Source organism: Nothoprocta perdicaria, unplaced genomic scaffold, assembly GCF_003342845.1.
Source record: "Nothoprocta perdicaria isolate Ctin4 unplaced genomic scaffold, notPer1 scaffold_52, whole genome shotgun sequence".
Taxonomy (NCBI): domain Eukaryota; kingdom Metazoa; phylum Chordata; class Aves; order Tinamiformes; family Tinamidae; genus Nothoprocta; species Nothoprocta perdicaria.
The window spans coordinates 2,148,386-2,176,360 of record NW_020455777.1 but is presented as its reverse complement, the minus strand read 5'-3'; the positions used below and the strand labels follow the sequence as shown (position 1 = coordinate 2,176,360).

Below are 27,975 nucleotides of genomic sequence, written 5' to 3'. Positions count from 1 at the left end.
AAATGGAGTTCCAAGGGCTCAGCACCTCCAAAAATTGTTTATAAATCGCTGTATGAATGTCTTCCTTAGAGAAACTTTGGAAAGCTGTTTCAGTATTTGTGATATATTTTGAAATGCTGAATGATGAWGAAGTGCAGACTGTGCTAATGAGCAGCTCTTAACTTGAAAGCCTTTTTTCTTTTTTTTTTTTTTCTTTCTTATCCCAGTTCATGTGAGGTGAGGAATTGTTCAAGTTATCTTAAAAATATCACACAGCAATTACACTTGACAGCTCTCTAGCAAGGTGAGAGTAGGAGATAGACGGGCCGTGTGACACATCGCAAGGGATCCTCCACCTCGCTGTTAGGATGGAAGTTCAGTCACAGCAGGTCATGAGCATAAGGTGAAGKCCACGTGGTGGCAGAAGCAGAACCTGGCAACCACACAGGCTCTCCACCGTTTATAAGTCCCCATTGAACAGATCCAGAAGATATGGTGGGAAAACAGACATATGTTAGCTTCGATTTTGATAATTTTAAGAATGGGATAGAGAACAGAACTCAGTCAGCTTGCAACGCTGGCCAAGGAAGCAGCCGGTGAAGAACAGAGTTTGGTTCCTTACAAAGGATTGTGTGTGAAGGAGAGGTCTCACACCCGCTGGTTTACGGGGCTCTGCCTGCACTGCTCGGTTTTATGATTCAGAAGGTTTACACCAGGCATAAGCAAGAGAAGAAGTAGCAGTAGCCAGACAGACCTATGAGGTTGGTTGGGCATCAGTGTTTGGAGATGTGGCCAAAAAAAAAGGCTGATTTTCCATTTATTTAGAAGCYTAACGTGCATTAGAGGATGGTGAGACTTTTGCTTCTCAGTCCTTTATGGATTTGGAAACATTCGGCCAAAAAGTACAGTTGACTCTAAAACTTATCAATAAATGTCAAGCGCAATGGTTAAAAAAATCTATCAAATCCATGAATAATGGATGTGTTAATAAAAGTGATCAACACTTAGCAAACCAGACTGGTTTCCTAATGAAGGTGATCTTGAATCATCACAGATTTTACTAGAAACCTAAACAACATTATAAGTATCCCACATTTTACATTAGTTAGAGCAAAGTCACTCATGAAATTGTTGAAGAAAAAGTAGCAGAGGAACCAATTTGGTGAATTATGCAAAAGGATGGAGCAAAAGGAGAACTGTTCTCTTTTCCCYCCTGRCCCATGGCTTCCTTTCCTGTATATAAACTTGCAGGATTGCAATGTCTTCCCATTGCTAGCTATATCCAGCCCAATCCATGGGATTTGCTTGTTGAGGAGAAAACATAATGTTCAATTTATTTGGCTGCTGTGGTTTGTTTTTTCTTTCTTCCTTTCTTTTTTTTTTTTTTTTTTTTTTTTTTTTTTTTTTTTTTTTTCCATTTTTTTTTATTGGAAAGTTTCACTTGACTGAGCTAGGAGCTGCTTACCCATGTTGGGCCTTTGTTTTGCTCTCGGCTCCTGGAGAAACTGGAAAAACCTGTTTGCTTGTGTATTCCTACTTTTTTTTTTTTCCTGCTCTTCCTCTCCCATTGGCAGCTGCAGCTCATACACATGTAGACAAGGTGGTGCCTGCCTTTCATGTGCAAGGCTGCCTTACAAAAACCGGAGCTGCTCTCTGCACTTATCCCAGAGCTTTTGTAGCCTCCTGACAGCTCTGGTGGATGCTCCAGGAGCTAAAATTTGTGCTGCACAGAAGGAGTTTAGATCATCRGTTTATTTTTCTGTGAGCAAAGGGAGGGCGTTTGAGCATGGCTGTTATCCAGCCTTCTGAATACTATTCCGTGGGCTCCCCACAGAAGCTTTGCAGAACCTGGTCCTGTTGTGCAATGTAGCTTCTGTGCGCGGAAAGAAGACTGTTTTCCAGCAGCTGCACCGCGTGTACGTAGGGTGTCCTGTCCTTCCACACAGGACAGACACCGAGGCAGCAGACAAGCAAAACGCGGCCACGTTGGGAAGAGCGTTTTGCTTCTGCCTCTCCCCTTTTCCCTGTGTTCGGGCCGCTGCGGGAGCAGGGATGGGCCAGCTGTGCGGGCGATGCCTGCAGGTGCTGCGCGAGGCGGCGGCCGCCRTGCGGAGGGCGGCCGCGGGGCTGCTGCGCGGCCTCAAGGAGGCCCTGGCGCTCGTCCGCGGCTGCTGCTGCCTGCAGCCCAGGCGCAGGCAGCTCTACAAGCCCGTCCTGCAGCCGCACGAGAGGGTGACCGCGCAGGAGTTCCTGCGGCTCATCGAAACAGGTAAGGGCGCCGCGTTTCCTCAAGGCCTTGGCGGAGCCTAAGGAGGGTCTTCGAGCGTGTTGAGAGCAGATTGCTGGTGGGACCCCTCTGATACGGCACGGGGGAACGTGGGGATGTAGGCAAAGAGGGAGCTAGGAAGTGTTTTCTCCTGTGTGCGGGACACAGAACCACCGTACACCACTGTGTTCAAGTACACCACTGTGTTCAAGTGGTGTAATGGTTGGATCTTGGTACCAACGGTCAGTCCCCTTCTGCTGTGCAACCGTTGCTAAAATATAACCCGTGTAAATATGTGTCCTAAAAGCAAGTTCCTTTAGTAATGAAGTTAATTTGGGGAGAGGAAGGATCAGATCTTTTCTTTTTCTCCCAGAGCCAGTCACTGAAGTGACACAGCTGGAAACAGGCTGGGCCTGTGGTGGGTGCCCTCATCTGCAAGCAGCCACATCACCCTGTGCTGCTGGGTGGCTGCTGCACAGCCGCCTTGCTCGGGTTGTGCTAAGGGGCTCCCTGTGCTACATGGGGCAACTTGAAGTCCCTGGAGATCCCACTGGTCTCTCAGGACCTTTTCAGACCCAATATTGCCATTTTTCTATGAATGAGCTGTCCCGTGCTGTCTAGGTGGTCACAAACTGTTAAGCACTGAATGCTGAAGTCCATATCCAGAATAGAACCACATCTTTCATCCTTGTGCAGAGGGAAGATGTTCCAAGGCTGGCTATTTTATTCCAAAGCTGCTGTACTTCTGACTGGGTAAGAGCTCAGCAGTATCCCAGCTCAGTTGACAGAGTAGATGCAAGGAATGGATGGTCTAGAGGAAATGGTGAAGGCCAGTGTGGTCTTTTGCAGCACCCACTGATGCTTTCATAAAGTGTAAGTGCATGTTTTCTGCAGAAATTCCTTCCCCTCTGAGATGGGTTTCTGAGCTGGTCCACCTGATGGCTGCTCCAAAGGATCCGGGGCACACGAGCAGGGAGTCTGCAGGGAATAGCACACGAATGTCAGGATGTGCTCTCAGGAAGGTCCTGACATCCATGATGGCAGATACATGGAGCCCAGGAAGAAGAACCAATGGGAACCATGCAGCTTCCCTCTTCCTTTAGCCCTCTTCTGTGTATTTTATTCCAAAGTGGGACAAGCCAGTCCTCCCGTCTARGCAAATCGCATCTTTGTATTAATCAGGAAGTTAACATGTGGACAGAGTTTGGATGCAAAGAGAGAATTCTTAGTTGATCATTTAACTCAGTCGTCAGCTATGACTGCATCTGTTTGGTGTTATAAATAGATGAAGGTGAGTGGCTTCTTCTTCACAGTTTCATCATCTGAAAATGCAGAGAGATATGAGAGATTCAATGGGCTGATGTGTAAGCAATGGAATTAAATGGAACTAAACCACATGAAGGGATGGTTATTTTTGCTCTAAAAGCTTACACGCTGGCTGGGCTGTCCTTTTGTGCTTATTGCTAATTATTAACCAAAATTGATCTTCATATGAATCAGTCCTGTGAAACTCGCTTACCTCATCCTGAAGGTCGGAGTTAGTTATTCTTGACATGTCAGCAGCCTCCAATGGCCTAAGCAGAGTTTCRTACCACAGCAGCAAAGTTTGCATCCCTCACATGTCCTTTTTCCCACGAGTAAAGCAACAAGTTCTTGTTCATAGAAATGATTGGATCTCTAATGCTCTGCTTTAATCTCTTGTCTCCAAAGTCTCATACCTGTGTGCTCCACCAGCACTACATTACCTTTCCAGCAGTTTCTACTCTTTAAATACTGGAACATTAGTTTGATGTCCCTTTTTTTCCATTTCTGCTGCTCTGCTCCGTGCATTAGCAATGCATACTACCATGGTGTATAGAAGCCATATGTGACTGCTACTGCTGTATTCGTGACGGCTACTGCAGAACATCTGTTTTATGTATAGGGGACGAATCACACTCAAGAACAGGCAGAATCACATTGGGAATTTGAGCCTGAGGCAAGTCCGTTTGCAGTCGCTTTTGCTATTCCCTGAAATACTTCACTTCAGTGCTAAGGGTGGAAAACATAGCAAAAATAAAATGTTACAAATTAAAAACATAAGCTTTGCCTATGGTTCGTAGCTTAGAAAGCCTTTTTCACAAGATATATTTTAATAAAAAACTTTTGTGATTCAAAAGTTTTATGGAGTAAAAGAAGACCTACATTTATACTGGATAGCATTAAAGTGTCTAAGGGTTATAATTTATCTTACTTCCAATCACTAGCTGCATGAATTTCCTAAGAAGCATTGCCAAGGACAGGTTATTCCAGGCTGATTTATTACTACTGCTCCTGAAAACATGAATAGGGATGGATGGGTTCAATGAAGCTGTTGTGGTTGTTGTTTGGCTGCCTATGTAGATGCCTACATTTTTTGTTTCTTTTAGTAAACTTTTTCCTTTCTTTTTTTTTTTTTTTTTTGGTATAATTGCATCTCTATTGTCATTGCACATCTTCAGGTTTTGAAATGTCACCACTCGGAAAGGACCCCCTGGAAGCCTTAAGGACCTTGGCCTTTTCAGAAAACCCAGGGCTACAACAGTCTGCAGCTCTCTACTATTTGCATATGAGTCAGCACAGTAAGTTATCTCAGTGCATTAGGAAATTTTCATATAACTAAAATTAGAAGTTTTTTTTCCAACTGTGAAACTCCCTAAAATATCCAAGTGTTGTTTTTTTTTTCCCCATGTTACATATTCTGCCAAGGAAAGTGGAAATGGTCTCAGYGTGATGTGGGCAGAATCCTTCTGGGTTTTGCTGTGAGGAGATAATCTCTCATAATTATAAAAGATTATAATCTCTCTTGACTATAAAATTATATAAGGATTTAAGTTGTTTGCAGATTTAAAAATAAAAAAAAAAACAACAAGCAAATGAAAGAAGATGTTTAGTAGATTTCACTTACTTCTGTATGGCTCTTTTCTTTGTAATAGGTACAGGGAGCTGCAGAGCTCTCGTAATTATAAAAATACATATATATGTCATTTATGTACTTGTAATACTTCTGGAAAAATTACCATTACCCCTTTGAGAGTCTGTATATATTGAATCTCCTGAAAGCAACACAGTAAAGGGTATGGTTCAAGGGAATGGACAAGGTGCTTTTCAAATGTTTTATCTTATATAGGATTGAGAAGATGATAAAGCCTTATAAATGGTAGTGGGAACTCATGAAGGGAGGTGGTAGGGACTCGTGAAGGAAGCCTTCCTCTGTGTGCCAACTGTTCCATGAGAGCACTTGGCTCCTGAGGTAATTTCTAAGCAGATAGAGGAAGTCAGTCTAGATATGTCAAATAATAAGATTTCAGTGGGGGTCTGAGTCCTAAAAATGATAGAATTATCAGGAAAAAATCAGGGTATGGTTTATTTATTTGTTCTTTTAAAATGCAATTTAAAGAGAATGTTCGGGCGTTTGTCTTGATAACTTTATCCCGTATATCTTTTCCAGCTAAAAACTGAACAGCCACAGTATAAGGACCTGCTATGGGCTAGAATGACTTGTTTGGTAGCTAGGCATATTGCTTCCCTTACCTTAATGTCTTTAAAGTGTTTGATTATTCCAAACATTTGCTGGGAACTTGCCCTGCTAGTAGCACTGGCATTTAAACGAAGGGGAATAGCACTCAGCCTGTGTTTTGGGAGCACCTGAGGCCTAGCAACTCTGAGACAAAAATGCCAGAGACTGCAAGGAACGACGGGCGCCTGAATGTCTCCTCTCTCTGCTGCAGTGAACGTGCCCCTGCCTGTGGAGCACCTGGAGCCCTTCTATGCCCTGCTGCGGTCCACGGACCTGGAGGTGCAACAGATGTCCTCCCTGTCCCTGGTCAACTTCTTGCTGGAAGGAAACAGTGAGTTATGAATGACCCCACTCTGCTCTGCTCAACCAGACCCAGTGTACAGGGAGGGCACATCCACATGCCCGAGTCTACACAGATCAAAATTTCTTTGCTGATACTATATAGGTTGGACTGGTATGAACCTGTTTCTGTCTGCAAACAACATAGATTCAGGAGGATATATTATTATATCATCACAAGATTTATTATGTCATGTGGCACGAGAACTCAGCTCCGTCTGCAAAGGCTGGTCAGTTATTCCCGGGCTGTTGGGGGAATGACCGTGCTGTTCTCCTCCTTGGATAAAAACCCCACCACTTACCCTGTCAATAACAGATACAGCTCTCAGAAACAGACTCTGCCTCTGAGTGCTCGTTTTTCTGTTATTTATTAACTGAAGTTTAACATCCTTAACCAGTTTAAACAAGTAACTTAAATTGTTTGCAGATTGAAAAAAAAAAAAAACAACAACAACAAAATAAAACAAAGTATTTAGTAGATTTCACTCACTTCTGTTGGCCATTATGGCTCTTTTCTTTGTGATAGGTCTAGGTTGCTGCAGATGACAAACATCACCATGAAGTTTAAGTTGACAGACAAGGCCTAAAGGAACTGCACATATTCAGTGGTGTATCTGGGGCATCTTCTGCTGCACTTCCTGGCACCTAGGCCACAGACAGTATTCCATCACACTGTCCCATACCAGCAGAAGAYAGAATCAGTCTTCAGTGAAGTTAGCTTTTTTCTTTCCTCCTTTTCTAAAGGATCCTGCTGCAAATAGTATCATTCCACTCCTTAAAAAAAGTCAAAAATAAGTTTTAGAAGTCTACCTGCAGAAGAGAAGAGGAGTCTGAGTAAACTGCAGACCTCTCAGAAATGCAGTTTCCAAATTGCATCTTATATCTGAAAATAGAATTGCTGGCAGAAATATCTGGGAGCTCCTGAACTAGAGACTCTGAACATCTCTTACATCCTTTCATGAATCTGAAAGTGAATCAGAAAAAAACAAACTAGRGATACATGGGTGATTCCAGGCTATTTCCATGGTAGGTCCATTTTTGCATAATGATAATATAGATGTCCAGCAGCTAAAGAGGACAGTATATTCTTTGCACAAAGGCATTAACAATTTACTTTTTGTTTATCCTTTTTTTTTTTTTGCCCTTGAAATTATGGATAGTTGACAAAGAACTTGTTGTCCAAATGGGTTTGCTTGAGCCAATTCTGGAGCTGCTTGAGTCAGGGGATCCCACTGTCCAGTGTAATTCCTGCGCCTGCACCATGACTTTGGCCGTCTCAGGTGAGTGGGTTGTTCTTTCCCTTTTTCCTTTGAATGAATTAATTCATTACAACTCCTATCTCATATTTCAAGGTGAGCAGTCTATAGATAGTGGATTTAGAGGAGTCAAAAGATTCAACAGCAAATTTCAATATTCCTCCATCATAAATTCAGCTTCTTGAGATTCCAGTTAAGATCATTTTTCACTGCTTCTGGCATTCATTCTCTAATGATTACAACCCCTTTTCTAATTTCTAATCTAAATATATTCATGACTGGCTTATCATAATTAGTGTCTATATTGGCTTTTGCTTCAATAGTTCTTCCTCTCTGTCTGCAGTGATGAGGCTGCTTCATTTTACTATACTGAGAAAGCCAARTTCTTTTAGCTTCCTCTTGTAAGGCGGGTTCCCTATTCAACTTCATGGGCCTTCTGGGTTTAAATTACATGCTACAGAAATGGAAGATGGCAATTTCATCTGCTGCTTTGTGATACCACAGGCCTCAAACATTGTTACAGAACAGAGATGCATGTAAATGATGCAAGAGTTCCATTTCCAATTCATTTCTTCTGAAAGAGAGATGCCCAAAAATGTGCATCTCTCATCAGTATTCCACCTGGAGCCTCACCTAGATCTTTTACTTTCACATTCCAGGGAAATACGTTGTATGACACATCATATGATAACATATGCCTTGCTTGTTTGTTTGTTTTTGTGATTGCATCATGGTGCCCATGTCATACAGCTGATTTCGATGTCTGTGTCTTTAGTCTGGGCGTAGGGAAGCCRCTCCAGATCCAACTCACCTTCATTCTCTCCTAAGGGCAGTGACCTAATGCTCTTGCATAGGGCCTCGGGTGCTGATGCAATTCTAAACTTGGATAAAGTCAAGCTTTCAAGCTAGGTAGGGATGTAAGCAAGGRGGTCTGGCTAGGGGGTAGGCTAGAGTGATGACTGGAACTAGGCGAGTTCTGAGAACCTTTGCCCCAATTTACCTGGGATTTAGATGGACTGGATCCATGTTTTCTTTTTCCTTTCTTTCAGACTGCATTTAGTTTCTGCAGCAGTGGAGAATAAAGCAAGTAGCAAATGTCTAGAAGTTGATTAAATTCTAGCTTGCACACTCTGATGTCTTAAAGTGTCTATTTGAGATAAAAATCATGTTTAGTCATGTCCTTTAGGTAAGTCATTTATGTCCTACAGTGATTTAAAAGTGATAAATATGAAAACACAGACTAATTAGGATAATTCTTTATGTGGCCATAATGTGACTGAAATTCTAAATCCAGGCATGGTCAGGTAGCTCAGCTCTGCTGCAGGAAGTGTCCGAGACTGTCTGCAGGCAGCCTGAAGCTGTTTAGCAGGGTACCTGCAAGTTACCTGCAAACTGGGATGTCTGGTTGTCRGCTGTAATAGGCACCCAAGCACAAAGCCAGCAGACAAGCTCATTCAGAAGAAGGGATTTGAAGGTCAGTTTGTTTTAAGACCAGCATTTGCCCACAGAACTAGGGAACACCTGCACGTTTGGAGTTATTTGTACGCTTTCAGCCTGTGAGTGAAAATAATCAGTCTTGAAATAAGAACTCCCTTCAAAGCAGACAAAAGGTGAACTAAACGTTCACAGCAGGACTTTAGGGAAAGCTAAACTTCTACATCAAGCTAAATAAAGTGCACCCACTGGGCTGAGTTCAGAGCCAGAGATAAAAATGATAGCACACAACTGAAGCTGGATTTGGTTTTGGTGTGTATGCAGGCAGCTGCTATTGCACATTCAGAATTGTGCCAGTTATTTGTTCAAGAACACAAATGGCAGAGAGYGACAAGAGAGAATTTATAAATGCAGGTTTCAAGATGACTTATGTAGACCCAGCTTGAGTAGATGCTATTTATTTTTCCACTTTAGAGGGGCATCTCAATATGTGCCCCCTTCTAAAAGCACTTTGAGGGATATCAGATCAGAGGTTGGCATGGCATCTGTGCAGAGATTGTATTAGATAAAAAAGAGGTTCAAAACAGAAATAAAAACATGTTCTCAGCTGCCATATCCCTTATAGAGACTGTAATACAATTAACACATCTTAGTGAGATAGATACCTCTATACATTCTGCTGCTATAAGTTTATGAAAAAGATACAAGTTTTGAGTCCTAGTATCTGACTGGAAGTAGAATGTAAGTGGAGAGAAGGATGAGGGAAAATATTTTATATAGGTACAAATAGATATATATATATATATATATAAAATTTGTCAAGCCCTTGGAGATGGGCTCTGTTGAAGACAGAGAGCTGAAGCAGTTAGCTAGGGAGCGACCCAAAGGACAAGAAGAAAAGTTGGGTTTTTCTGTTGACAAAGGTTTTCATCATGTGGRTATCTATCTGTCCTGGTCCCTCCACCCTCCCACCACGAGAGTCGGCACTCGGGTCAGTCCCACAGGACYAGGGGTGTCCGGGTGCCTGAGCCCATCCCGATTGCTGCAGGCTCCCAATGCTGAGCAGCAGCACTGAGCCCTCGGGCACAAAAACTYGTTCCAGCTCTTGTGGCAGTCGTTTCAAATCAAGTTCAGCTATGTTTTTCAGTGACGGACAAGCCTTCATGGAGCCCAACACCTCCAGACTCTGTCACTAGCAATGCTTCCTCAGGAACAGCATCAGATCAGAAATATGTCCCTGGGAACCCCTCTCACAAAAGGATACAGGATCCTCTTCCCCTGCCCTAGAAGGAAAGATGGAATAGAAAAAGTACCCACATTTTATCACATTGTTCAAGCATGAGCTTCCCTTCCACATTCAAAATAGTGATGGAAACTATTGTGTGAAAGAATGAAGGAAGCAGTAATATCTGAATTCCTAATCTTTTTCCTTTCTCCCTTGCTCAACTAATTAGAGTTCACATCAGACTAGACTGGTTTCCATCAGATGGAACTGCACCAAAGTGTTTCTGCTGCTGAGGGAAACATAAGAACAATGTACAGGCAGACTGTATTGGAAAAAGGCTTRTCTACAAAATGGATTAGAAAATGTCACCAGAGTATAGTTTCTCCCATGGAAAAGCTATTTTTAAATACACGACTTTGCCCAGAACAATTATTTTGCTCACAAAATGAGACTATTTTTTTTTTCCAAAATAAAGAGTATTTCCTTGAGTATAAAATATTCCCATGAAGGGGATGTTCACAGAAAGGGCTTTTTTTTCTGGAATACTAGATGCATCCTGGCTGAATGGTACCCAAATAGCTATCCTGGCTTGCCTACGCCAGTCACTTTCACAATCTAGATAGACCCCCAATTTCTTGCTCTCAGCAAGCTTTGGGAGTCTGGATGCTGTTTAAACCATCTACGTAAATGAAACAATACTGAAAATTCCAGTGGACCTCAATGTCTGTTTTGCTTAAATTAATAATGACAGATGTAGAATAAATAGGGCTTTTGTTTTATATTTATTTATTTATTTTATGAATACTCAGCAGAATGTGATTTTTCACATTAGTGAAAAAGTGTAGAGAAAGTGTTTTTTCTAAAGAACTTTCAGAAGAAGTCATAAAAGTAGAACATTGTCAACACCTTATTCATTTAAAAAAACTTTCTCTTGCTTACAATGTGGTTATTATTGCCCTAGGGGCATCCTGTAAGTAAAACATACTTTTCTCTTTTAAAAGCCTTTATGGAGCTGATGGTTCCTGGAGCTTTTGAATATGCAAAATATTTGGTTACGCAGAACTGCAAACTCTCTCCAAGACARAGACTATTCTCTTGCTGGCCAATGACTAAGCAAGCCAAAAGGCAGTTTCTCTTCTGATTTTCCTCCTTTTTTTTTTCCCCTTTTCAACTTAATTTGGTTTGCTTTATCTACCTGCAGCCAGCATTTCTAAGTTCACCATTCTATGGCTTAGGCTTCTAGATTAAGGTAATGGCTGGAGTCCAAGCCACGAACCTGGAACCGACCTCGCTAAGTGCTGTATAAAGATTGAACAAAAAGATAGTCCTGACCCAAATCAGCTTATAAATTAACAAAGAGATAAGAGATACAATATATGTGGGAGGACCACAGTCACACGTAGAAGGGAGGCTAGCTCAGCATCATGGCAGCTTTGTGGTTTTTTTCTGCTTATGTTTTGCAAAAGCTTTATTGGCCTCAAGTTAAGGGAGTGGGAAAGATCAGAGAAGGAGGGATTTTCTTTTATACAAGGGTGACTTGAAGCTGCCTTGGCTAAGTCCTTTCTTTTCTAAATTATACTTGTTAAAGTTTTCGGTATTTTATGGCATAGTGTAATATTACTGTATCCAGTATATATACTATATACACAACATATAAGTATATTATATACTATTTTATAATATATAGAGTTCTATAGGAATATTTAAGCAGTATAGTTAAGATTCTTTTTGAGGTTTTCACCCTAATGTCTCAAAGGATTCTGAGGGCTTTCTTTTTTTTTTTAATTCTGCTTGTATACCATCTTAATTTTAATTTTTTTATGATTTTCCTTAGAGCTCAAAGGGAAATTTTGATCTGTAAAAAAAAAAAAAAAAAAAAAAAAAAAAAAAAACAGAAAAGTAAACTCCAAGGAAATCCAGTTTTCTATGAACTGCTCCTGTTTTACGCGAAGTGGATACAGCATGGCAATGTCTCATTTCTTTTTTACCCTTATATTTTCCCCAGAGTCCAACCGGGAGGCTATCGGTGCCGCTCAGGGAGTTACACCCCTGCTGGCTCTTGCCAATTCCTACGACCCCAGAGTCCAACAAAACGCAGTTGGTGCCATTCTCAACCTCACACAATCAGGTACTTTCTGATTAACGGCTCATCTGAAATTGCTGAAAGAAAAAATCTTGCAGATAGAGAGAAAAATAAATACTTTGAAAACACTGAGGCAAGACTAAAGGCATATCTGAGCAGTAAGTGCTTTCTTTTGCATATGGCATTTATGATGATCCCATGGGCTGATGGTTTTAGTTTGCTTCTCTATAGCTARCACAGGCCCATTTTATCCCTTTCCCAAGATAGAAAGGCTTGATTTTCAACCTCATGGAGCTTATGTGCAAGCAATTAAGTAATCAGTCAAAGAGAAAGAAAAAAAATGTTAGAAAATAACTTGGTATAAAAAGCTAGCAGCACATCTGGAGGTACTTTGAAGCAACCTCAAAATTTATCTAACAACATTCAACTCTTTGAATGTTTGTCTTGTATCTATAACTGGATGTTGCAAGATGCCAATGACAGTAATTACTATGTGTCTGATGTTGTTTCCATAAAAGACTCCTGGAATTTTTGTTATCAGCTTCAGCAAGAGCAATATTTGGTCCTCTGCAATAGTATTTCCACACCTTGCCTCTGAAACAGGCCAACATCAAATCCCACCCATCTAGATGATACTGTTATCCCACCAATCTAGATGATATAGCTGTGAGTCTATTATCTCTAGTCTGTGATGTCTATTATCTCTAAATGCAAAGGAGAATGGATGGCAGGGATGGCAGGTACTTTGATTTATTGCACTTCTGCCATTGTCCAAATTTTTATATATATATATATATAAAAAAGTATATATTTACACAGAGACCATTGTGAATGTCATAAGTGAAGTTTTTCAGCTTCTCCAGCAATTTAGATTCTCTGAACAATCTTTAGCAGGAAAGTGGCAAGGACTAATCAGACATCTTGCCAGTCATTCTGCTAAAATGACTGCATACGAGCCGTTTGCAGAGACTCTAGATTATACACTCTGTAGTCACACTTACGGGAATATATYTGGATGAACCCTAATGGCTGTGGTGTATTTTTGAGTGGTTCCTTCAGATGAGAGGAAGGGAAGAGGCAGGACTCGCTMACAGAGCTTTCTTTCAAATGGCAGAGAAGATCCAGCGGGTCCTATGCAAGGAAGGAGCCCTCCCAATCCTCACGTTGCTGCTGGAGTCTCCTGACTCAGAAGTGCAGGTATGGTTCAACCAGGTCAGTTTTCCTAAGTAACAGCGATGTGACTGTGGCAAGAGCACAAACCACGGAATTTAGAAAGGAAAGGGGAGGGAGGAGGAAAGGTTTCCGAGGAGAAGCAGGGAGGGAATTAAAGAACTTTTCTTTTTCTTGTCTTTTTTTTTCCTTTCTTTCTTTTTTTTTTTTTTTTTTTTTGCTAGGGGAAGCCAGTGTGTGACAATGTCTCGGTGAAGCTCTGCTCAGTCAGAATCTCAGTTCCTTTAGCTCCATGGATAAAGCTTGTAGTAGAAAAGTGTATCTGCCAGCACATGCTTGTGCTTGTGCACATGCACACAGTGGTTATGCAGTTGCCTTTTTATATCCTTCAGATCCTCAGGCCAGTTGCAGATAAGCCTGTTCCTCTGTACTTTTGCAGCCTGAATTTCACCTTCCCCTCTGAAGTGCTTTTTGAAGGTGCAGTTTGCAAAGATTCTTTTTGCTTATTGGAAATGTCTAGGAAATCTCCCTATTTCATATCTGCCACAGTCAGTATATAGAACTCTTTGTGTTTCAGCACACGTAACAGACAACTTGTTCTTAGTTTAAATGTGAAAAATTGATGGAAAAAAAACCTATGAATCACAGATGTAAACCTTAAAATCTGCTTGCTCATTGAATCACTCTTCTGGGTAGCACAGGATCATTTCCTCTATTGTTCTATTTATCTTTTGTTTTATCTATATTTATGAGTTCTACTTCAAGTGTCTTGAAGTGATGGAGCCTCTTGAACGGCTTTCTGCMAACTTTCAGCATCATCAGCTTTCCTTGATACTCCTCCTAAAATGTTCTTCTTGGCGGTTCAACCTGTTTCTTCTAATTATAACCTCTCCAATAACACATACTGTCATATACATACATATAYGTATACACAGACCTCGCTGGCGTTGATGTTTAAGTCCTTTGAAGATGCTGGCCGGYGTGCCGGGAGAGTGAGGACACCCGAGTTACTTTCAGCAGAGCAGAGGGGCCAGCCCGTGCGCAGAGGCTCCTGCGGGTGCCGGGGCTGCGAGGGGAGCAGCCAGAGCGGCCCCACATGCTGCGGCCCTGTGGGCCTGCGCCGGCCGCGCCGCCGCCGCACAGCCGGGGCAGGTCGCTTCTCCTGCAGGAAGAAGTACTAGTAGTGGAGCAGGAGTGTTGCCAGCAGGTCAAGGGAGGGGATCCTGCCCCTCTGCTCAGCTCTGGTGAGGCCGCACCTGGAGTATCGGGAGCAGTTTTGGGCTCCCCAGTATAAGAGGGATGTGGAGCTTCTAGAGAGGGTCCAGCAGAGAGCAACTAAGATGATTAATGGACTGGAACATCTCTCATATGAAGAGAGACTGAGTGAGCTGGGCCTGTTTAGCCTGGAGAAGAGAAGGTTGAGAGGGGATACGATTAACACGTATAAGTTCATGAAGGGGGAATGTAGAGAGGAAGGGGCCAAGCTCTTGTCATTGGGGGCCAGTGACAGGACAAGGGGYAATGGGTGCAAGCTGCAACACAGGCAGTTCCATCTCCACGTGAGGAGGAACTTCTTCACTGTGAGGGTGCCAGAGCCCTGGCACAGGCTGCCCAGGAAGGTTGTGGAGTCTTCTTCTCTGGAGGTCTCCAAACCCGCCTGGATTCCGCCCTGTGCCCCGTGCTCTGGGTGTCCCTGCTGGAGCAGGGGGTTAGACTCGATGATCTCTAGAGGTCCCTTCCAACCTCAACCATCCTGTGATAATTCTGTGAAGCCGCTCTGGCTGTTATCACACCTAGCTAACAAACCCGCCCCGAGGCTGGCAAAGCACTTGGTTTTCAGCAGGTCTGAACCTAAGCATTTCTCTGGTTTGTTTTTGATTCTCTTCAGCGTGTCACCACTGCATCTCTCTCTCTCTCTCTCTCTCTCTCCCCCCACTTTTTTGCTGGTGTGCCCCAGTATTACAGCTGCACTGCCCTGAGCAACGTGGCCGCCAACGCAGAGCACCACGCGGCACTGCTGAGGACGGGAGACGGGTTCCTGCTGCGGGCGCTCGTCTCCCTCCTGTCTTCCTCTGTGGACAAGGTAAAGCAGAGAGGGGAGGGGATGGAGCCAGTTTGCTGGTACCYGCACACACGTACCCGCTCCGGCCTTTCCGTTCGGATCAGGAGGGCGCTTGTGGRGCAGCCCTTCCCATCAGTGCCACTTGCTGGGCTTTGCACCACATCCTAAGGCAGCCCTGAGGCATCCAGCCCAGCTGGTCTGGAGTAGATGGCCACAAAACCCCCGCTGGTGTGGGCTTCAGCTCCTCACTTCCAGCACCTCTTCCCTTCTGCACATCTGATCCCATTGTGCTGCACTGCTGTCTAGCATAGGCATAGCCAATTCTCATCACTCTCCTGATGTTTCTTTTGTTGTGAGTGCTGATGTGCCCCCAAACCACAGTTCTGTTTGGCTCTGCCCAGGCTCCTGCAATCATTGATTCCTGCAAGGGTTTGGAGCACCTTTTATGCTACTGTTTTTTGTTTGTTCGTTTCTTTTGGTGCGCAAAGCACAACCATGGCTTCCAAGAATAACCTCTAGAAAATATGTGTTTTGAGGGGAATCCATGCATTGAGGAAACTCACTGAGGGGGATGATTGATACCAAAGCAGGGTATCATTAATGGATCTAAAAAAGAGATTCACTTGACAAAAAAAAAGAAAAAGGTCCCCAAATTCTTGCTCTGAAGATACGGTGATAGCTTGCTGCTGTTGTTAAGTACAGTGATTTTAAGTACAGTAGCCAAGGACACACATTGCTGAATCCACCTTTTCTCTCTCTTTTTTTTCTCTTTGGCCCAAACAGGTTTCGAGCCAGGCATGTGTGTGCTTAAGAAATTTAGCCACCAGTGGTAAGTTGTGTCTTGGAGATAAACAAACTACACCGCTCTGGAGCTTTCTCTCTCTGCCACTCACAGCGAGCACGTGGGTTGGGAACCTTTGACATTAAGAATAAAGATATATCCTCTTTTCTACATTTTAATGAGATGTCAACAGAAGAGGAAGGTTTAGTGCAGAGCTCCCAGGTAATGAGAGGAAGTACCTGAACAAAGTGACTGAGACAGGGTAGGTCTTATGCACTCAGCCCTTGCAGCTGTACTAAGTCTTATTCCCTTCCATTAAACCTGATTAGGACAGAATATCTCCCAAAATTGCTGTTMATGTGGGAACTTGCCTCCTTGCAAGGCATGAACCTGTCTGTCATTTTCAGAGGCATCTGTCATGCTATTATAAAAAAATCCTATCCTATTAYATGCCCAATTAAGTTTCTACAAGGTACTCTGGAGATGTCAGCAGAGGGAGTGTCACACTCCACGCCACAGCCCTAGGGCCCAGAAAAGACTCGTCCATCTAGAAAATGTAGGCTTCATCACAGTTACAGTGGAGCCAGGGCTTGAGGAACTGCTGGGCTGCTCTTCGCAGAGGTTGAAAAATCCYAGGTCTTTTAGGACTGCTGCTCCATCTGCTGGCTGCTCTGGCACGGTCCCTTGGGCCAGGAATATAAGAACAGGACAAACTGGTCTTTCCTTAGCTAATCCCAACCCTCTGTGCGATACCTGGTGTTTGAGGATGCCTTTCCATGCATGCAGGAGAAACCACYGCCTTCCCACCAGGCTTCAGGCCAAGGAAGCACCCAGCAAGTTTCTTCCCAACAAGGTGCAGGCTTGGAGGGTCCCCAGAGCGCGTTCTGCTCTCCAGACCAYGCTAATCCTTTGGCAGGAGACAGAACAAATGAGGCTTCATCTGCCCCATTCCTCAGAGCTCACAGGTCTCTCCCAATGACGCCATCTAACTCGGTTGCTTTTGCCAAGCAGCGGACACGCAGGCGGAGCTCGTGGCTCACCCCGTGCTGCCCAAGCTGCTCTCCCTGCTGGCGTCGGGCGCGCGGGACGTCCGGCACGCCGCCGTCGCGCTGCTCTGGATCCTGTCCCGGCACCCGCCCAACCAGGTAGGCCTGGGGGCTTCCTGGGAACGGAGGCAATGGGGGGGGTTGGCCACTGCCTGCGTTCCCGTTTCGTTATGGCAAAACTGCAAAGAGCAGCATCGTGAGGGAACGGAATCACAGGGAGCGCGGAGGAGGCTGTCCCCTGCTATGGGCCCTTCCTGCTGAAAAGCAGAGAGAAACTGGTCTGCAGTGGGCAGGTAAAATACGTCACTGCAAAMTCAAATGCAAAAGACATTATTCTCCATTGTGGACAGTTATTTGCAAGGACATTTGCATAAATTTAACCTCGTTTGAACTGTGATTAAGACAGCAAGGAGGGTGAATATAATTTATGTCTCTCTTTTACTTACTGCACTTGAGCACTCCTGCGTGTCCTGATGCAAGTCCCGAGTTACAGGACGGTCCTTCTGTCCATTGGGGTTCAGGGTAACCACCCCCATTAGCAGTGCAACTCTATGCAAATACATGAAGAAGTCTTACCCAAAATAAGCAACAGCAAATAAACAAGGCAGGCCTCCCTGCTGTACTCTCATCCTTCACATGAAGAACAAAACCAGTAAGTGGTGAGTGAAAAATCAGTTGTTTCTTAAAAAAAAAAAAAAATTAAGTGAGACTCTCTCCTGCCATGTTCCCTTAAGTAGCAGAGAGTCAGAGTGACCACAGCTGGTTTAGGTGCTTTTCATACTTAAAATACACTGGGCTGTTTGGAAATTTCCTCCAGGAATTGAAGGCCCGCTGCCTCATGCCTCAYGAGGTGGATTGTGCCCCCTGTTACTCCAGGATGGGAAGGAAAAAGGGAAAGCTCCTTGCGTGCCCAGCAGCCAGCAGAGGCTTTCCAACAGCCCCGTGGCCTGTGGGCTTGTGCTGCATTAGCACCACGTGTCCCCAGCCCTGGTCAAACTGCCTGGTGGCCTGCAAGCACCCAGCTCAGCCCCAGCGAGACCGCAGCTGAAACACGCTGAGTTCACTGGGGCTATTTGCACAGTAACACAGTGCTCAGTATGAGGCACAGGCCGCACGGTTGTCCTCACTGATGTTTTGCTTTCCTGCCCCAAAACACCACTGATGCTTTTTGTGCTCCCACCGAAGAGCAACCCGCAGCTCCCTGAGCTGGAACGCGGCTTTGCCGGAGCTGCAGAGCCCTGGCCGTGCACAAAGCACAGAGCAGAGCTCAGCCCCAGCCCGGCCTGCAGCTCGGGTGGTTATTCCAGCAGCGAGACGGCCTTCACGGAGGGAAAGGGTCAGCAGGAGGCGGGTGGAAAGCAGAGCACTCCCCGGGGTTTATTTGCCCCAGGGGGTTATTTGCCCCTACAAACCCTGCGTCKCAGGGTTTCTCAGGCGAGCAGGGGCGGCCGTCCCTGGCCAGCCCAGGTTGCTGCAGGGCCAGACGTGCCCTGGGAGCCCCGGGGAGAGGCCGGTCCCCCACTGCCCCCCGAGCCCCCTCGAGCCTCTCACATGGTTCCAGGGGCCCTCTCCAGCCCAGGCTGAATGCCGAGCGAGGCGGAGCGGCGCCTCGCCAAGGGAACAGCCGGAGCGAAACAAACCTCCCGACACAGCGGCCTTTGCAGCCACGTCAAGCGATGCTCCGAGGGCTGCAAATGCCCCCAGACTCCATCTGCCCTTTCGGCAGCGGGAAGCGGGACTCCTGCTCCCTGCCCAAGTGCCTGCCTGCCATCCYCTGCCCCGGCCCCGGCCAGCAGTTCCCAGCAAGAGCTGGACCGCTGCCCTCTTGCCAGGGGAATTCTATTCAGTTCTCCCAAGGACAGTCTCCAACGCCCCAGTGCCAGGGAGAGAGACAGGCTTTGTGCAAAAGGGCATTTCACATCAGCCATTTGAGCAAAGTGCTGGGAACTGGAGCAGCAAAGGTCTCCTCCAAACAACTCCACTGACTTCCCACTCCAGGTACAAAATAGCTTTGACTTTGCATCCTGCTACCTGGGAGACAGTGGATGGTATTTATTTTGGCAAGCACCACTTAGCCAGGGGTTTGAAAGCTCAGTAGTGCTGTTTGGAGCAGGATTGCTGTTGGAATGCCTCCCCTCGCAGCCTTTCCCAGCCCTGGGAGAAGCCGAATCGATCCTCCTTTAACCAGGCAAACGGTCTCACTTGGAGAGCTCTCTCCTGGCTCTCCCTCACTGCGCGGGACAGAGCCCCGCACAAACGGGACCGAAACAAAATCTGGGGCCCGGCCACATGCCAGCCACAAAAAGAGGCTCTGAAGAATTTAGAGCGCTGTCACTTGCTAACGTTGGTCCTATATAAATTGAAGAGCTTGTCAGGAAAGTCATTTTSTATTGGAAAGTTCATTTGTAGTCTGTAGACAATTCCCTTCTCTCAGGCTGGAGCAAATCAAGTAAGAACAGCGCGGTCGATGGGGTTGCACGGAAAAGAGGACCCTCGGTCTGAAAGCATGCAGAGCACTCATTGCTGGTAATTAKGATTGCATCATCTGAATTCATAGAGCCAGAAATAAAGCTAGCGAAAATCTGCAAATATATTACGGGATTCCTGAAATGCCCTGACTTGAGCTCTAGTCCTGTGCTCTGTGCCTGTTGTTTTTGTGTTTTCCTTTGGCATTGCTGGTTGTGACAGTGCTTCAAGTGAACATAACTGAAGATGGCAGCTGGAATTCCAGGAAAGCAAAATACTCTTTAGCAATTTAACTCCAGCACAAGACCCAAGTTAGACTAATTCTTAAAGACTTTTGCCTTGGGTGCCACACCAGTGTTCCTGACATTCCCCACACTTCAGAGATATGCCATTTTCTCAACCCCCATATAGAACTGGTGACTTATTTTGTGCTGAACACTTTTGTAAATGTTCCTTAGTTTCTAGTGAGACCAATAAAATAGTTCTGAGAACTGAAAAAAAGAAGGAATTGCAAAAAGAATTGTCAAATTCCTAGGGAAAATGGATGAAAAGAAGAAATTCTCCCGATGTGAGAGGCAATCTTTTGTTGCTCCTAACTACAGACTTATTCCCAAGCCTGCTGAGATCAGGTTTCTCATGTCCCCTCTGAATCTATACTGTTACTGAGGAAACTACCTGGCTCATAATCCCAGCTTGATAAGATCTTGGTAAGATCTGATCCACTTGATGCTAATGGGAGTTAGAGCAGATGACATTCAGGAGGAAAGGTGTTCACTAATGCCCCTGTCAAATACCCATCAGAAAGCAGAGAAACGTAAGCATAACCTCAGAAGATGGGCTCAGGACACATGGCTATGAAGTCGCCCAGGCACAAACTGATCCAAACCCACAGTGTGTTGCTCTAGGCCAGGCAAACGTCCGAGGTACCTCAGGTACCTTGTACCTGTACGAGGTGCCTTCATGATGTGCTGCTTTTCCCTTCCACCCCTATCCTGACCCTGCCTCCTTCCCATCAAGTGAATGAGCTATTGCAGCTTAAGGCTCCTGCTTTCCATAGTGCCGTCAGTAGGTCATGTTCTGGGAGGCAAGGCCTGGGCCCAGCTGCTTTACTGTTCATTTAAATAAGCCAAGTTTTGGTCCTCTTTGAGCTCTACAGTTTGGTGCAAAGTTGTATTGCCCTGCGTTAATGTTTTCTATCATGGAGGTGAATTAAGAAGCTGGTGGCTTTTCTCAGGATGCTCTGACAAGTGCAGAGMTGCTGCAGAGCCTGGGGATGCTGCTCTCAGAGCACAGAATGGACCCTGTCATCGCTGGCCATGCTGCTTGTATCATCCAAAACCTGAGTGTCTCCAAAAACAGACAGGTAAGTAGCCATTTTTTTTTCACTGGACTATATCCTGGAAGGTTGCTCTTACATTTGTGTCAAAGCAGCATTAACCACAGAAAGAACTGTTTGCATGGGGTATTTTGTTTGTTTGTTTTGAACAATATGCTAAGTACTAATATTCTGCAGAAAACTGTATGACCTGATGTGTCATAGACTTTTTTCTTTTTTTTTWAAATACATTATGAAAATGAAAAGAAGAATTATTTTRCTAATCTAATTTTATTCCCAATTTGTYATATATATGCCCAATTACTAGTGCATATTTTGCCTCTTTGGCAAGACACTGCTTGTGGCAAGATGTGATAAACATATCTATTGCTGACTTTGCTTCCAATGAATTCCTAACCTACAGGTGCATTTCCTTTCTCCTTGTATTTTAAGGATACTTCTCTTAGTCTTCCTCCTGCTTTTAGGAGGGAACACATTTCTTTCACCTTGATCAAATAGTGCCACGAGTGAAGTCCCTGATATTGGAGGGAAAAAAATCCTCATCTCTGCATTGTCCTTTGCTTCACATTTGCTTCTAGGATATAGTTTGGGGGACCYGCTTTCTTTCTCTTTTTCTTCTTTTTTCTTCTGTATGTCTGTCCATGAAGAAATTTCTACTAGTCTCAGAGACTACTTTTCTGAAGTGTCAAATGTCAGAAACTTTTTCAACCTTTTCAACCTCAGTGACTTACCCAATTTCACATATGGAAACCTATTTGTCCTTCCATTTTTGCATTGTTGATACTCATTTCTGCAGCTCCTCTAGTTTTATCTGGACCAGGCTAAGCAATAAACTGCAGGACAAAATAAAGTTGTGTTTTGTGGCAGACAAGGACTAGGCTTGTATTACCCTTTCCTTTCTGCCGGGGGTAAGAAAGCACCCACTGCAAATGAAAGACATTTAAACTATCCAAAAGAAAACCTTTGCTCTGGGTCTGTGAACCTCAGTGATAATGAATAATGGAGGATACCTCTCAAATTGGAATTAGAAATGTGAAATTTAAATCGTAAGGTTTTTACATTCTTACTGATGAAGATAAGAATTGCGAGAGTTCTTGGTAGTGGTGAAATCAGTTGTTGCAAGGGAGTGCATTCCCTTGAACTCCAGSACTGCAGGAAGAGTCAAAAAATGTTCTTGGCTTTTCAAAAGATTGACATATTTATTACTCACATTTTATGCCTTTCTTCTGTTATTAGCAGAGAGCTGCTTCTGCTTCATAGAAGCTTCATAATRTGCCTTATAATGTATTTAGCTTTCACTGCACAAGTAAATCCAGTGCCAGATTTTCAGGAACTGACCCCAAAACATGTTGGAGTCCTTGTCACAGGAAGAAAACATTATTTGTTTTCATGCCAGCAGGACACAGACAGACTGTGGCAGCTTGAAAGGCAGGAGCCTTGAATCTGGGCTCAGCCTTTAAGCAGGAAGTTAAAATCTGCAACGTGAAATAAATGCAAAACAAATCCCTTTTTCTTATTATAGCAACCTGGGCCCCCTTATGGAGCTGTAACCTCCTAGCGAGCTGACAGCTCCSAAAATCCAGCTTCCCTTGTGAACTGTCACTTGCTTTTGTAACAGAATTTGTTCCTGGATCTCAGGTGCTCCTAATCCAGGACAGCACAGGCTAAGTCTCCTTGCGATGTAGTGCCCAACTGTGCACTCCTGTGCAGAGACATGCTGTCCGACACCATCTTAGATGCAGCACATTCAAACTGAAGTATGAGGGACCCACAGAAATGTTTAATTTATACCAATTGTCTCCAGCGACAGGAGTCACCTTTGCTAGTGAAAGATCATCCCATATTCCTGCAGATCACAGCATTTCAGTGTCAGAAAGTTTTCAAAGCCCTACAGGCAAACATTAGATGCCCAAACCAATGAACTTCCACACTTCCTAACCCTTTGTCCTGAAAGGTTATTCATGTCAGCAAATAGCATAACAAACCCCATCCTAACATGCAACCTGACGTGGCTGTTGTAAGTTGTAAGTTAGAAAATTCTTTGAGCTCTAAAAGTGATCTGGGATCATGAGCAAAGCCTACAGATTGGGCGAGCCCGGGGAAGTGCCGGACAGCAGGCAGTCTCCTCATAATCYGAGGTGTTGGACATCTGCCTGCACAGGGCCTGGGAGGGGATATTTTCTTCAGGAATGTCTTAGTCCTCAGCATTGCCGAAGCCCTTGGACGCCACCAACACTGGGAAGCTCTGTCTGTTGTTGCAGAGAATCGTCGAGAGCCCCTGTGTTGAAGGTCTCTTCCAGACCATGCTTGCTACGGACATTGGAGAAGATTCTCTCCACTATGTGATGGCTTGCCTTGCTGAGCTGGCGAAGCAAGGTAGGGAAGCAGCCTCGCTGTAAATGGATTCATCTGCAAAGTGCACACATCTTTTATTAACCGTGATGGCATGGGTGGAGATGGACATCCCAGGTCTTTCCTTTTAAACTCTTGGGAGTTTTGCAATAAGCTTCAATGACAGCAAGATCCAGCCCACTGGCAAGAGATATAGGCTCCACTGGTTCATTTTTTCCCACCAAACTCCTTGAGGCTTTTTGCTCAAAATTCTTTGTTCTGCTCCTTACAGCTGTGCATGGGCTGTCTACTTTTATTTGCAACATCACTCAGCTTCTACTGCAGAATTCATTTCACAGTGACAGGAAATAATTTAGGAAGAAGAAAAGGCTAAAATACAGTGTGGCCTTTTCGCCTTAAATTTATCATTTTACTTTTTTTTTTTTTTTAAGAGACTAAGAGACTCCACATTACCGGCCATGGAAGGCACAGGTCTCCTCAGTGTTAGTTTTCCCCTGTTCCCGTGGAGTTGGATGTTGTCTGCCAAATGCTTCCTCTCTCTAGTTGCCACTGCAACTGGTAACACTGCGTTTAATTTTGGGAGAGGTGGAGCCCCCTGTGCCAGGGCAGCTCTTGTGCATAAGGAGATTCACATTCTCAGAAGACACAACCCAGGGGATAAAAATCCACCGACCTTTCCGTACATCAAATCCATGCTTGTTGAGAGCATTGCTTGTTGAGAGCAAAGCCCCAAGACACGACCYGTTTTTACAACCCCAGATGCTCACTGCAGAAGTTCAGCACCTGTTTTGCACCTCCAGCTGAGCAGAGSGTTTCCTGTCGAGGCAGCCCAGGTTCTGGAGCTGGTTTAAGGTACTGTGCTTGTATCTTGCAGAAGGAGCGGCGGGACACATGGTGCCGTGCCTGGACGAGCCCTTGGTGAAGTGCTTGGTGGGGCTGGCCGGCCAGCTGGAGCATACGGAGCCATCCTTTCAAGCTGCCTCCATCATCCTGCACCTGACAGGTCACGGTAACTGTCACACAGCATTAGCTTTGCTTCCAAAGACACCTGCGGCTGGCTGAACTGGAGTGAGCCTCCTTCCAAAGGAGTTAACTGTCAGGCACCAAGAACATTTCAGATTTTTAAAACCTGGCCCATGTGCTTTCTAAYAATTTAATAACAAAGCCTCATGACTGCCTTTGCAATGCATAAGCAGGCAGTATTTCAGTGGGTGAGAAGCCAAGAGACAAGAACAAACCATGTGATATGAAGGTCTGATTCAGATCAGACCTTGTTGTTGACCTTAATTGTTGCTCTATGCAAGCACTATCCATTCTGCAGTGCCATTCTGTAGCAGATTTGAGGTCCTTAAAAACAGGTTAAGTAAAAGGGTGGAATAATGCAAAATATTCCATATCTTTCTTGTTATGAAGGAAAAGATGGGACTGTTTCAGACAAGAGGCACAGTTATGTCAGTCTGCTTGACCCCCCTCACCAAATTTACCTGGAAATACAAAGGGATGGCATTGTGCCCCACACATGGCAGCACAAGTTGAGCATCCTAAAGACAATTACAAAGGGATGTTTGTGTCCCAAAATCTTAGATTCATTCCACTCCCTGACCAGCAAGGGGAAAGCTTTCGGTGAGGGACAATGAAAAAAGTGCAAGGCAACAAATAGTTACATTTTAATCCTTGAAAGTGAGAGAAATGGAAGCCTGGAGCGAGGGGTGTCAATAGGGAAGACAAACCAGTCGGACCCTGCCCTCAAGCACGTGCTGCAGAAGGGACTCGGAGCGGGAGAAGAGGGTCCCGCAGCGGCACAGCCGGGTTAGCAGGGAGGGCTGCTCCGTCCCGAGCAGGGAGGGCTGGATCAGCTTCCCGGCACAGCAGCCTGCTCAGCGGCAGCTCCGCGTGGTCCTGACTGCAGGCCCCCAGCGCGGCGGAAGCTTGGGGCTCGGCTTGGTCCGTCAGTGCCCTTGGCAGTGAGCCTGGCTGTGGCGGCAGGGAGCCGAGCCGTGGGTGATCCCAGGGGTCGGCACAAAGCTCAGCCTCCGCAGGGTTTGCCAGGTTCCTGTGCTCACCAGCGGTCCTCCTGTTTACGCAGCAAAGATGATGCACTTGTTGCGATGCCACGTCCAGGAGACTCAGGCCTACCTGAAGCACTTCCTCGCGCACGCCGAGGTTCGCTTCCAGCAGCTGGGCATCTCCACGCTCTGCAGACTGCAAGGAGGTGCGTGCCGGGCCCCAGGCCCTGCCGGGGCGGCCTCCGGGCCCAGCCACAGGCCGCGGCTCCCGCCGGGGCCAACAGGATCCCGCTGCCCCCGGGGCACCGGCTCGGCCCGCAAGCAACAGCAGCAGCGACTCGAGCGCAGCCCGTGTCTTAGCTGCTCTAAAGAAACTAAAAAGCATTTTAATTATCACGGCAAGCCATTATTCTTTACATCAAATTTTCTCCTTAAGTTTCATCTTCCTCTTTGTATGAGGAGGAACTTCCTTCCTGTGAGGGTGCCAGAGCCCTGGCACAGGCTGCCCAGGGAGGCTGTGGAGTCTCCTCCTCTGGAGATCTTCCAAACCTGCCTGGATGCCGCCCTGTGCCCCGTGCTCTGGGTGTCCCTGCTGGAGCAGAGGGTTGGACTAGGTGATCCCTAGAGGTCCCTTCCAACCTCAACCATTCTGTGATTCTGTGAAAGACTTTCTGATCAGAGGGAAATCAGATCCAGAGACCCAGAAAGCTTTTCAAATCTAAAATTTTAGCTTATTCTGGTACAGCAAGCAAACGAGCAGGTTGTGCTGATAACAGGCATTACTGACAAGCAGGGTTTCCATGGCCCTGCCAGGTCTTAGAAGTAACATAGAACGTACAAAGATGACAGATTAGTAACCTAGTTTGTCACTCATTAAAAATAAATTCCATGTGAGAGAATAAGTAACTGCTTGCCCTCTTCACCATTTTGCTGATTAATACTATTATTCAAGGTTGGCAGGCCTAAAAGTCATCAGCAATGCTCCTTGTTCTGTAATGTCCTCTTACACGTAATTTTCTCCAAATTTAGGSGATCTTACATTGAAATTAATATTTTATAGMATATATATTTCCAAGAACATCAGTATTCTTTATGCAAGCAGTTAATCATGCATATTTTATAGATTTTGCCTTAATCTTTCAGTTAAGGCAAAACAAAGCCAGAATATATTACATCTTTGGCATACTTTTAATTCTGTTCCTTAACATTTCCTAGTTTTGACTAGTTCCGTTTTGAGTACATATTGAGTACAGATGACACACTACTATGCGTGTAGTACCCACATATGTACTACAAAATGTACATGTAACATTTATTTTACATACAAAGTAAAAGAGTATCTACATACTCTTGACATACAAAGAGCCYGAGCTACACCTTCCTTTGCATCTGCTACATAGGAACAATACTGAAATGGCCAACTGAGCTTTACACCCCTGGATGTAGGGATGAAAATGGGAATAACATGTAGCACCTGCTCTCCTTTGAGTAGTAGAAAAATATTGTTTTATTTATTGTGTATATTTCACACCAGCTCACCTTATATACAAGCAYTCTACGGGTTTGCAGAAAATATAGGAAAAAGGTTTGGACAGTTGCTAGAGGTTCATAAACCTAACACATTTGATTTTTTTTCYTCAGATCCAGAATTTTCTTCGGCATTCAGAGAAAGCCAAATGACCAAACTCCTTGAACAGGTCCGTCAACAAACAGAAGAAACTCAAGAGCTCCTCAGGGCAGCTATTTGTCACACAGAGAGTTAATGTTTAAGCCAAGTGCCTAACAAAACCCAAGCAGGTCCAAGATCCTCAGTCTTCAGAGGTGACAAGTCTTTTCATTGGCTTTCTTAGTTAGAAGTTTTCCTGCTTACTTGCCTTTTCACATAAAAATAAAGAGCATGTGGCATCTCATACTCCAGAAAATAGAGATGTTCTGACAACTGCAGTCAGAGCAGGTCAAAACCACCACTTGGACATGCCAGCTAGATGCTTATTCGTGCTTCGAGACAACGCTGCATTCCTCCCCACTGTTTGGGAGAGGAAAACCAGGGGAAAATAATAATAAAAAAAAAACCCTGTCATGCCTGGATACCCTTCCTTCTCCCCCTCTCCCCGCTTTCCTTTTGATAACCGGGAAGCGCTGCAGTCACGAGCGGGTGTTTGTGTGAACGCCTGTGCCCACGGGGGCAGCACCCGCCTGGGAAGCAGGGCGTTCTGCTTCCTCTTCTGCCCCTCCTTGCCCCTGCTTTCCTTCCATGCCCTTTATTCCACAGCACCCCCATTCCTCTGCGTGTCCCAGGGACATTACTTTGGAAGAAAGCTGTTTCCAAAAGGATTGCTGGGCAGGAGGAGGCCATAAATTTGGGTGGAGTTCAACTAACTTAGGAACTGTCCTTAAATATTTTGATACTTCATTTTAAAAGAAGTTTAAACAACCCCAAAAAACAGTATGTTTAGTTCCAAATTGGAGCAATTGTCTTACATGTATCCGGGGTACTGAGCAATTTGTCCCTTTCCTCTTACCCACAGAAGAAAATCCACTCCTAGACCTTCTGGCCAAACAAACAGTATTTAAAAAAAAAAAAAAAAGTATCAGAGAGCATTTAAATAAAAACATATTTTTAATATTATGTAAAA

The 27,975-nt window shown here is 44.9% G+C and overlaps 1 protein-coding gene across 1 annotated transcript; it reads left to right on the top strand.

Annotated features, from left to right (window-relative positions):
* The first annotated feature begins 2,031 nt into the window (after window positions 1-2,031).
* LOC112954950 (vacuolar protein 8-like) lies at window positions 2,032-27,102 on the top strand. Its single transcript, XM_026048227.1, has 14 exons — window positions 2,032-2,248; window positions 4,726-4,845; window positions 5,995-6,114; window positions 7,283-7,402; window positions 12,043-12,165; window positions 13,235-13,317; window positions 15,248-15,373; window positions 16,136-16,181; window positions 17,145-17,278; window positions 20,880-21,008; window positions 23,243-23,357; window positions 24,208-24,342; window positions 25,420-25,545; window positions 26,981-27,102. The coding sequence occupies exons 1-14, from the start codon at window positions 2,032-2,034 to the stop codon at window positions 27,100-27,102; spliced, it is 1,716 nt and encodes a 571-aa protein (XP_025904012.1).
* The last annotated feature ends 873 nt before the right edge of the window (window positions 27,103-27,975 follow it).